At 33.6% G+C, this 11,821-nt stretch overlaps 1 protein-coding gene across 2 annotated transcripts in view; it reads left to right on the forward strand.

The window, feature by feature from the left end:
* SCAMP1 (secretory carrier membrane protein 1) overlaps window positions 1–11,821 on the forward strand; it is a 121,797-nt gene that overhangs the window by 59,090 nt on the left and 50,886 nt on the right. For both annotated transcript variants that reach the window (XM_017527707.1, XM_017527708.2), the window contains 4 exons: window positions 2,617–2,715; window positions 3,877–3,985; window positions 6,560–6,688; window positions 11,184–11,343. In XM_017527707.1, coding sequence (XP_017383196.1) covers window positions 2,617–2,715; window positions 3,877–3,985; window positions 6,560–6,688; window positions 11,184–11,343 — 497 coding nt within the window. The remainder of the gene's footprint in view (window positions 1–2,616; window positions 2,716–3,876; window positions 3,986–6,559; window positions 6,689–11,183; window positions 11,344–11,821) is intronic.

Consider the following 11,821-nt stretch of genomic DNA (forward strand, 5'->3'; position numbering starts at 1 on the left):
TATTTTAGTAGAGACAGGGTTTCACTGTGTTGGCCAGGATGGTCTCGATCTCTTGACCTTGTGATCCGCCCACCTCAGCCTCCCAAAGTGCTGGGATTACAGGCATGAGCCATGGCGCCTGGACCTTTAGAACTTTTAAATAGCTGTATTATATATTCTCCTATAGATTTATCAGTTTATCTGTTTCCCTGTTGTGTTGGATATTTGGGGTTATTTGTAACCCTTTGCTTTTGTAAATAAAGCTGTAGTGAGCATTCTTGGCATATATACATTTGCAAATATCTTGGATTATTTCCACAGGATATTTTTAAAGACCAGATATTCATAGTACATGGGGTATAAATACTTCTATGGCTCTTGAAACATAATGCCAAATTGTGCTCCAGGACTGCTACATGTACTAGTTTATAATCCCACTTTTCAGTGTGTGAGAATATCCATTTTACCACATCTTTTTCAAAATATGGTGGTAATCCTATGATAATATTTATTTTAAAAATAATTAAGTAAAATTTGCATCTCTTTGATTACTAGTGAGGTTGAAATTTTTTACATGTTTATTTTTCTTTTGTATTTTGTAAACTGTCAAGGGTTTTTTAAAATGCAGTTTTTTTTTAGTAACATGTTTATTTTGTATTGATTTGTACCTAGTGAAATATATTAACTAATTGTTGTATATATTGCTTAATATTTAGATTTTGTCATCTAATCTTATGAATGCTGTGTATCATCAAAGTTCTAAATTTTATGTAGCCAAATATATTACTTTTTTATTATGATTTCTCTCCCCAAATCTTCTCTGAATGTTTAGAATGACTTTTCTTAACGCCAAGATTAGATAATGCCCTCTAGTCCGTAGAATATATTTTAGTGTCTATATAGTTGTTTTTGGCCTCGTTTTTTTTTTCATTCAATTTTTAATCCATTTGGAATTTTGTTTAGATACAGGGATTTTGTTTTTTCCTCTCCCAATTTAAATAATTCTCCCAACAGCATTTATTGACAATTCTATTTCCACTGACTTTCTTGGTCGCTTTAATTTTCATATGTACCACCATTGTGTATATTGTGTAAATCCCAATTTTGGTATTATCAGAGTTTTTATTTTTCTATCTCACGGTTTTGAAATGGTATATGATTGTTTTTGCACTTCTTGATTACTAGTGATGTACTGACCTCTTTGTATTGCTTGTTCAGATCTGTGGCTAACTTTTCAATTAGTTTGTATTTTCATGGATTTGTAACAATTCTTTATATATTCTGGGTAGAATTTTCTGTTCTATGCATTACAACTATGTTTTCCTAGTCCATGATTTGACTTTTTAGTTTTTTGTTATTAAATTAATGTAATTAAATTTGTCAATCTTTTGTGGTTTGTGTGTTTTCTAGTCTTAATTTGACAGATGCTTACTGAGCATTTGTCAGTCTTTTGTGGTTGTGTGTTTTCTAGTCTTAATTTGACAGATGCTTACTGAACATCTATGCTTTAGGCACTATTTTGGGTACTTGGGGTAGATCATAAACAAAATATGCAAGATTTCTAGAGTTCACATGCTAGAAGCTCAAGAAATACTCATTAAAAAATTCCATGAATTTTTTCCTGGAAGTTTTTAAGTTTTGCTTTTTCAGTTTTAGGTCATTAATCTACCTAGAATTCATTTTTGTATGTGATGTGAAGTAAGAAATCTAGTTTTGTTTGTTTTCCCTGTATGAGTAACCAATTATTCAAGTACCATTTATTGATTAACACATTATTTCTTCACTGTTTTGTAGTGACACCTCTGTTGGGTATCAAGTTTCTTCACCTGTGTGGGTTTGTTTCTGTGTCTGTTTTGTTTATTGGTACATTTCTCTGTCTTTGCGTCTGTATTACACTCTTAATTACTATGGTCCCATAATAAGTCTTGATATCACAGGTCTTCCTGCTTTATCTTCAAAACTATTTGACCTATTTTTAGTTCTTTCCCTTTTTTTTTTTTTTTTTTTTTTTTTTTTTTCTTTTTTTTTTTTTTTTTTTTTTTTTTTTTTGTTTTTTTTTTTTTTTTTTTTTTTTTTTTTTTTTTTTTTTTTTTTTGAGACGAAGTCTCACTCTGTAGCCCAAGTTGGAGTGCACTGGCGTGGTCTTGGCTTACTGCAACCTCTGCCTCCCGGGCTCTAGCGATTCTCGTGCTTCCGCCTCCCGAGTAGCTGGGATTACAGGTGCCCGCCACCACACCTGGCTAATTTTTGCATTTTTAGTAGAGATGGGGTTATTACTATGTTGGCCAGGCTGGTCTTGAACTCCTGACGTCAGGTGATCCGTCCACCTTGGAAAGTGCTGAGATTATAGGTGTGCACCAACGCGCCCAGCCTCTATTTTTTTACATATGGTATCCTGGAGGAGAGTGTCTGTGGTTTAGCGTTAAAAGTAGCAGCCCAGTTGTAGAGTTGAAAAATGAATGAGTTGGAGAAAATGGAGATGGAGAAATTTCAGCAGCTCTTTGCCACACACTTGTCTATGAGAGGCAAGGGATGGAGAGAGGCAAAATTTTGGATTTTATTGGTATTATACCTTTTGAAATAAGTTAAAGTTGGATCTTTGTGTTACATAGTTTGTCCTTCTCTTAATTGTTCTAGCCTCCACCAGGCAGCGTGAAGATGCCTAATGTACCCAATACACAACCAGCAATAATGAAACCAACAGAGGAACATCCAGCTTATACACAGATTGCAAAGGTTAGTTCATGTTAATTGTGTATCAATAACGTTTGCTTTCAGAATAAAATAATTCTTTATATGGTTACATTTCTGTTGCTTAATTTTTAAGTCACTTTGAAGTCTGGATTTGCTGTCTTGTCATTCTTCAGATACTCATTTCTCTTTATCAGCTTAGAACATTTGCTTTATTCCATTATTAGGAATTACTGAATTTGTGTATTATCTTCGTCTACAATTGTATAGTGAAATTTTTATTGCCTTTGGTCTCACTTTTTAATGCAGACTACATTAAGGTAAAAGTCATGGAATAATAGATACTATTAAGTAACAGTGTTAGGAAGTAGAAGTTGGCAAAAATCTAAGAAAAAAGGAGATTATTTGGATGCCTGATAACATATAAGGGCAAATTGAGTCATAATTCCTTATTCACAACCTTTCACCTCATTCTCCTATAACATTTAAGATATTATAAAATATTTTTGCATTGGCAGCCTTACATATCATTTAATTTGATTTATAGGAGCCAGTTCAGTTGCCCTTTTATCTGTTGTCTGTTTTCCTCAACTGTTCCCATTGCCTCTGTTCTTCACTGATATAGGCATAGAGGTCATCTTAATTTCATTTTCCAGATTACCTAAGGTTTCTGACTACTTTTACTAAGAGCAGTTTTTCCTGTCCTAATGGAACCAACTTTCCCACTGAGGCTTTTCTTTCCTTTTTTTTTCTGAGGCGTGATCTTGGCTCATTGTAACCTCCACCTCCCGGGTTCAAGCAATTTTCCTACCTCAGCCTCCAAGTAGGTGGGACTACAGGCTCCCACCAGTATGCGCGGCTAATTTTTTTATTTTTTAGTAGAGACGGAGTTTCACCACGTTGGCTAGGATGGTCTTGATCTAGATGACTTTGTGATCCGCCCACCTCGGTTTCCCAAAGTGCTGGGATTACAGGTGTGAACCACCCCACGCCTGGCCCCCACTGAAGGTTTTTAGTTCAAAGACCAAGTGGACCAAATATTCCCATAATATTTTCTGTTAACTGTGATCTTCAGTAAATTCCTGTACCTTGGAAGCACTTTTGAATTAGGCTTCTCTCATAGTAGAGAAGTAGGAGTTAATATATAAATGTTAAAATATTTTATACTTCTGACACTATATTCACTTACTGATGTTTTTTATTTAGGAACATGCATTGGCCCAAGCTGAACTTCTTAAGCGCCAGGAAGAGCTAGAAAGAAAAGCTGCAGAATTAGATCGCCGGGAACGAGAAATGCAAAACCTCAGTCAACATGGTAGTATCCAAAGAAATTTAAAACAGAAATAACTTTTAAACACTTTACATTATATCTATACTAGCTCCTAGGTCATTTGACTTGTGGATGAACCCTGTGTTGTTTTCCTGTTCTAATAAGGAGATCAGACACAGGAGATTGCCTGCCTGAAACTCTGTAGCCTTCTGATCTTGGCTGATTTGCATAGTCTTTTGTTGATAGAGTAGAGCAGTGTTAGCCTCATCACACAGAAAGTGAATGTGAATAATTTTGGCTTATTCTAAGGCCAGGAGCCTTTGATTCTGCAGTTAGGCCCTCCTTGGTTATATTGAACCTTTCTGAATACATTTGCATGTACCCTGCATTTGACTCTTACCTGATTTATTCAGGTCAGTTTCAGATTATCTGCTCCAGTCCTCACAAGTATTTTGTCAAATCATGTTAGAAAAATTGGAAACCTAAAGTATTCATATGATGCCAAAGAAATAAGTGGTGAATTGTTTGCAGTGAATTCTATTCAGTTTGTGCCTGCCAAAGATCGCTTCAAAAGAGTCTCTTAGGGAAAGCTAGCAGTCTTGGGTAAGAAAAGATGAAAGAGCTAGATAACTCATTGTTAGGATGTCTAGGATAGTGATGCAGTGCAAAGCTAGAACAATAACAATATATGGAACTACTATTTCTTTTTATCTTCGAAGTGTAAGTCTAGGGCCTGGTGAGGACACATTTATCCTGGGTCATTTTCTTGCTTGCAGCATCAGAGGTAGCATCTATAGAAGGAGAAACTAAAAGTTTAACTGGAACCAGTGTTTCTGAAGTACATGTAACTAAAAATTTGTCTTATTTCTTTAGCACTGGCAAATACAAACTATTTCTATGAGAGATGTTTTAGTAAAGGCAGTAACAAAAGAGTAGGAAATCAACAATTAGACTGCTGTATGTTAGTGCATTTTAGTATTTTCCCCCTCTTAACTCATACTTAAATCCTCAATACAATCCTGTGAAGGGTGGTACAGTTTTTATTTTCGTTTTACAAATGTGGAAACTAAGGCTTAAAGGAGAGAGTGAGTGTCCAAGGCAACTTTGCCAATAAGTGGCTAGCCACTTCTGGTTCCAGAGCCTCTCTTCTTTACAACTGTTCACTGCTTCTTCTCAAATAGTATGAGATTTGTATGGGAAATGAACTGTATGAAATTTGAGTAGTATGATAAATGGAACAGAGGAGACTCATTGGGGAGAATCAGAAATAGGTCATTGTTCTTTCTACTATAAAAATTACCCTGGTCTGGAAAAAGTACATAAAATTGAATTTTTAAAAATTGTGGGATATAACATCTAAAGTTAGGAAATGGCCTTAGGTGCTGTTTTTACTTCCTGCTTTTTTTTTTTTTTTTTAAGAAGTGAAAGGTCTCACATATTTTTTACTTAACCCAGGCAACCAAAACCTTCTTTTTTTTTTTTTTTTTTTTTAACATGAATAATGGAAGCACTATGTGTTGTACTAATGCCTTCATAACAGATACAGAAAAGAAACTGTTCAAACTTCTCCAGATGGCGGTGACATTTTTCAGCTTGATTTGGTAACACGACTGTGACCTACAGACTAATTTCTTACAGATCAATGCCTTGGTTCTTCTCCAATGCCTCCTTTTGGAGTTGTACCTGATTTTATTACCAGTTTTCATCCGAATCCACTGGGGAATGGGACGATTTTGCTTTTGTTTCTTGGCCAGGAATCTCGCAATCCTCAAAGTCTTGTGAGAAGACATAGCGAGAAATGGAGTAATGCACACACCATGATGGTGGAGAAAGCACTTCCTGTTTTTTATGTTTTGACTTCTTTAATTTTTATTTCCCCCCACCATTTTTTAAGTCTTACTTTTAATCTGCTTTCTTTATATTGACAGATTTTTTCCCCTTCATGATTAGAATTTGCTTTTCTCTGAGTTTTTAAATAGGCTCTGTTTTTCCTCAGCTTCCTTATCATGACTGTTTCATGTTTTCTTTGATTTAGGGTTTTCATGCTTGTATCTTTTGAATATTATTTTTTTCCCAATTTTGAGTATTCTAAATTTGATTCTTTGGTATTAATTTAATCTTGGACTTAACAGAAAACTTGAAAAAATTAGAAGCTGGTCTCTCGCCACCTGGATTAGGAATTATAACAGAATTATATTTAAAGATTTAAGATGCTAAGGAGAAAATTGAAGTTTAAAAACTGGCTGGCCTTTTCATGTCAGCCAGAGTCTTGGGAGTGTGAAATAAATATGTTTTAGGGCAGAAGCACTGGATATGTGCTTTCTTTATGTTTCCTGTTTTTTCTATACATAAATGGTTCCTGCTAAACATGTTGTGGTATGGCATGGGAAAATTATTTTACCATCTAATGTGCTATAAGGTGATGATATTCTGAGAAAATTTTTTAAAAAATCTAAAGCTTGTCTTTCAAAGTTCTAGGAATACAAAGATACAGTATTACAGTTTTTCTAAACTTTTATTAAAATAATAGAGTTTTTCTTTATTATGAAACCAAAAATAAGAATGTCACATATTTGTTATAGTGTAAATAACCTTTTCTTTTTTTACAAAAATTTACAGGTAGAAAAAATAATTGGCCACCTCTTCCTAGCAATTTTCCTGTGGGACCTTGTTTCTATCAGGATTTTTCTGTAGACATTCCTGTAGAATTCCAAAAGACAGTAAAGCTTATGTACTACTTGTGGATGTGTGAGTATACAACAATTTATATCTTTGCTTAGAATTTATATTTTTGTTGTCAAAATTCATATTTTTATTTCAAAGATAGTACAATAAACCAGTCTGCTTGTTCTATAGATAGAGCTTAATAATCATGATTTCAGAGTGAAACATATCATATTTAGTTACTTCAGAATTGTACTGTATGTGACAGTGTAAGTCCTTGGCTGAGAAAAACCTCTATTGAGAACTGGCATTCTTTTGAGGAGAAGACAACCTCTCTGTCACATGGGTAAAATTTTGTAAGATTCTTTTTCCTTGAAAGATGATATCTAGGCATGATTTGCTTGGAAAAAATTATGCATACTAATTTTTTGCAGAGGAAGGCCATGTAAAAGAATTCTGTTAAAGGTAGGTGTTAGAGCTATTTTTTAAAAGAGGCATAAACTTATTATATAAACTTAAGTGTTTTTATAGCTTTGAGTAGAGTTTACTTGTTTTCAATTGCAATACTTTTATAATTGAAAGTAATACAGGACATTTTATTGAATGGAACATTAGGATATACATTTGGGGCTGTGATGCTCACATCACTTTGGGTATAATTACAGCTCATGGAATTCTAAAAAAATATCAAGCTGTTAACAGTTTTGCTGCGTGTGCACAGACCTCCTACTTTGTTTCATTTTAATTTCTAACAGTAGTCTCAGCCTTATTTGATGTCATGTCAGAAGGGCAGGTAGCTGTTGATGGTTCTAAGATGTGCAACATCTGGGTTAGTGGATAATTTGTAGGATACATTCTGGATGGAGGAAATTTGCATGTTTTTACTTTATGATTAATGAGACTACCTCCCCCTTCCTTAACGGATGAGATAACTTTCCTCAAAATCTTTTAGGAGCATTCTTCATGTATGTCAAGTGCTTTTGGAATATGAGAAATGATTCCTAATGGATAGTCTACTTTAAACCCTTTTAGTTTTTTTTAAAGATATTCTTGATCTAGTATCTTTTGCTAAATCATCAGTGTCAGTAGTATATATTTTTATTATTAAATGTCTGATTCCATATATGTACATGCAAATTCTTAATCAATATAATATATGCATTTATGTTGTATATATGTATATATTTTTTAAATGGGCAGAAATTGGCCTAGCATTTAATTAATTATTTTGAGACAGATCTTGCTCTGTCACTTAGGCTGGAGTGCAGTGGGGCGACCTTGGCTCACTGCAACCTCTATCTCCTGGGTTCAAGTGATTATTGTGCGTCAGCCTCCTGAGTAGCTGGGACTACAGGCATGTGCCATCATGCCTGGCTAGTTTTTGTATTTTTAGTAGAGACAGGGTGTCACCATGTTGCCCAGGCTGGTCTCAAACCCCTGGCCTCAAGTGATGCTCCCGCCTTGGCTTCCCAAAGTGCTGGGATTACAGGCATGAGCCACCATACCCAGCTGGCCTAGCATTTTAGATGTGTTTTTTGACATAGTGAAAAAATATAAATATATATTTTTTTGAGATGGGGTCTTGCTGTATTGCCTGGGCTGGACTCAAACTCCTGGCTCAAGGGATACTCCTACCCCAGTCTCCTGAGTAGCTAGAACTAGGAAAATATTTTTTGGTGGAGGAACTGGGTGTTGGAAGAAAATTATACAAGGAATTTAGTAAACAGTGATTAAAAGGGAGGGATGGTTAATTTTAACTAAATGATTATTAACTATCAATGCTGATTATTTCAGAATAGATCTGTTTTGTCTTAGAAATGTATAACTTTCTGAGTCTCTCAGAAATAACATAGTTGATTGTAGCTTTCTCTAGCCCTATTCAGTAGGCATGTCTGTCAACTGTATTCAGAAGGCCCATGATTCCAGTTAGGGTTCTGTTTTGAAGAAGCATTACCTGGAACAAAGTAATTATTACTATTACCAGCTTAGTAATGTGCCTGCATTTTATAGAATCTAGCCTGTTTTAATAAATTATTTTTAGGACATGTTAACCTGTTATTGATTTGGGGGTTGACTAATGCTTTCACACTCAGCCTCAATGAGAGCTAGTATTTACTGAGGATTTACTTTTTGTGTCAGGCACAGTTCTAACCACTTTATATTATCTTATTATATTAAATCTTAGCCACACTGTGAAGGAAGTGCTATATTATTTGGTTTTATAGGTAGGAAAACTAAAACTTAGAGAATTTGAGTAACTTGTTCAACATTACATAAGTAAGGAAGGAGATGTGTATAGATTGACTATAGAGCCCAGAGTCTAGATTTCCAACTTCTACCATCTACAAAGAAGAAAGAACCTAAATGAAGAGATAATTTACATTTTAGGCTGAATGTGAAGAAGATATTCTTTCAAAAGTACTTTATCTGAAGCAAATAATTTATAATGAAATGAAGCAGGTAGAAATATTATGAAATGAATCTCAGCCACTTTGAGTGTACTCTTGAATTAAAAAGGAAAAAATAAAAATAAGCCAGCTACATTAAAGACCATTTAGTGACGATATTACAGTTATAAAGTTATTTATGTTAGGTGTCTATATTGTAATTCAGAACTTATTAAGAAGAATATTATAATAATGGTTGCAAATTTAGATCATCTAATACCAGATTTGAATGCTCAGTGAAGAAAACTGAAATTTTATATGAAGGAGAGTTGTTCAACTTTTAAATCATGTAAACAAAATGGCCCAAAGATTTCTTTATGTTCTGCCTACTCTTGGAGTCTCCAGCATTGATACAGCACTCACTTAAATTGGATTGAAATTCGCAGTATGGAATCATATTTTAGACTTACTTTACCTTTCTATATGTTTTTTGAACTCTGCATAAGTGGACAGACTGTTCAGTAATTAGTCTTGGACATCTTAGTCTTCATTGGAATATAAGTAAATGATTTATTGATCATGTTTCATAGAAAGCATTTAGAAAAAATTTTGTTACACAAAATTAGATTGATATTTTCATCTATACTTGGAAGAATTTTCATGAACTTTAAAGCATAAGTATACATATATTTTGTCTTTCTTTCAGTGGATTAGTAAATAACCTAATTTGAAAATTGAAATTTAAGGTAGAGCGTTGTTAAGGCCTAAAACTTTTTAAGGCAACCGGGTGCTATGTAATGCTGCAGAGCAATAATTTTCTGTTTTACAATCTTTTCAATTCTCTTTTTAAGATCTTAATACAACTACCCTTATTTTAAGGCCAAGAGTTTTGAGTAAATGTATTATAAGCAAGCATTCCTGAGAGTTAAAAATCCTAATGGGACCAGAGTAATGAGTGAGAGTGCCTCTTTTGTGATAGAATTGAATGAAATTTTAAAGTTGAAAGAGCTCTGTATTTCTGTGGCTGAAAAATTGAAGCTTACAGAGGTTAACTGGCAGTCTTAATGTTAGATGATTACAATCTAAGTAAAGTAACTTCATCTGGAGCTCTTTTTTTTTTTAAACTCTAGAGTTTGTTTACTTATCTAGGGGTTAGGTAAGAGCAAATTTAGGCATCCTAAAATGTGTGTGTATATTCCTGTTTCATTAATTATTAATTTGATTTGTAAAGAGATCTTAAAGTTTGCCTTTTAAAAAACTAGATCCAATTTGTTTTTCCCACTTGTTAATTTTAATTTAAGTAATTTGTTGGCATATTTCTATTTACTTGATAATTTACAACATTCTTTTAGCTTATGTAATAATTTACTTACTATAATAAATTCAGCCTATGAATAAATTTTTTGAACATCCTTTGAAACATTTATTAATTACATTGGGTCAAAGTAGTTCTTTAGGATCATGGTATAGTTAGATGTTAACTCAGATTGTTTGTTTTTGGTCTATCAGGGAAAGCAATTATTAACAGCATATGATGAGTTTGTCAATATCTATTTGTATTAACCAAAAGAAAAGCCTGCCACAGTAGCTAAAATGCATCATGTTGTGTGGGGGAATGAGGAATCTAATCTAAATCTAATCCTCTACCAAAACACATTTTTCCTCCAGGATTTTATAAATGGACAACTCTATGAAGATGAATGAATAATCCTTATACACTGACTACATAATCACTGGAAATTGCTACTGCGTTAGTTTTTTTAGTCCAGGTTTTAGTGTGTAGTCCCATTCTGTAAAAATATAGTTTTCCTCCTAAGTCCTGGGTCTTTTTTTCCTGACAGGCATTGCTTTGCTTCTTGGGCTTCAGATCAAGATACATCACATGTTTCCTTTTTGGGAAGAAACCCTTAAGGTAGTGCTTCTCTGGTTTAGCTATGTAATTGCCCATGAGGAGGAGAGGGCCAACAGAATTTTTGCCAAACACTACATGTATTAAGACACGATTTCCTGTGTATACTCTGTTGTCAAATCAAATATGTAAGATACAGCAATGTTTTGAAAAATACAAATGGAAACATGGGGTGGAATACATTTGCTTTTAGAAAGTATCTTTTTATTTATAATTTTTTGTTGGATGAATTCATAATTTGAATGTAAACATTGCTTTTTCTATTTTGTTTTCTGATCCACAGTCCATGCAGTAACACTGTTTCTAAATATCTTCGGATGCTTGGCTTGGTTTTGTGTTGATTCTACAAGAGCGGTTGATTTTGGATTGAGCATCCTGTGGTTCTTGCTTTTTACTCCTTGTTCATTTGTCTGTTGGTACAGACCACTTTATGGAGCTTTCAGGTAAAACGTGTGTACTTTACACTCTTTAAAACTTGTGAAGTAAATAATTCATAGTACATGTTACAGAGAAAATTGATGCATTTTCATTAAAACATTCTTGTATTGTTGTATAACATACCTTCAGGAAAGTTCAATATAGCATGTCTGTGTATTCACTGAATTTTGTAAGTCATAAAATTCCATTTTTTCTCCCATTTGACAAAAAGACCAAACATGAAAATTGATGATGGAAAAATAAAAACAGTCGTAGAAGTTAATGTTTATAAAATGTTCTCTTCCATATGTTATACTTTAAGAAAAATTTTGTTCTTTGCCCCCGCCTTCAAAATCCCAGTTGGTGCTTACAGTAATAATTTTTAAATGAACCTAGGTAAGGTGAATATACATGCAGTATTTAAAATGAGCCATTTTCACCTAGCAACTTGGTAATTTTCTTTATAAGTTCATTTTAGTTTTTTTCTTTTTTTTTTTTTTTTTT

Source organism: Cebus imitator, unplaced genomic scaffold (genome assembly GCF_001604975.1).
Source record: "Cebus imitator isolate Cc_AM_T3 unplaced genomic scaffold, Cebus_imitator-1.0 Scaffold50, whole genome shotgun sequence".
Lineage (NCBI taxonomy): Eukaryota > Metazoa > Chordata > Mammalia > Primates > Cebidae > Cebus > Cebus imitator.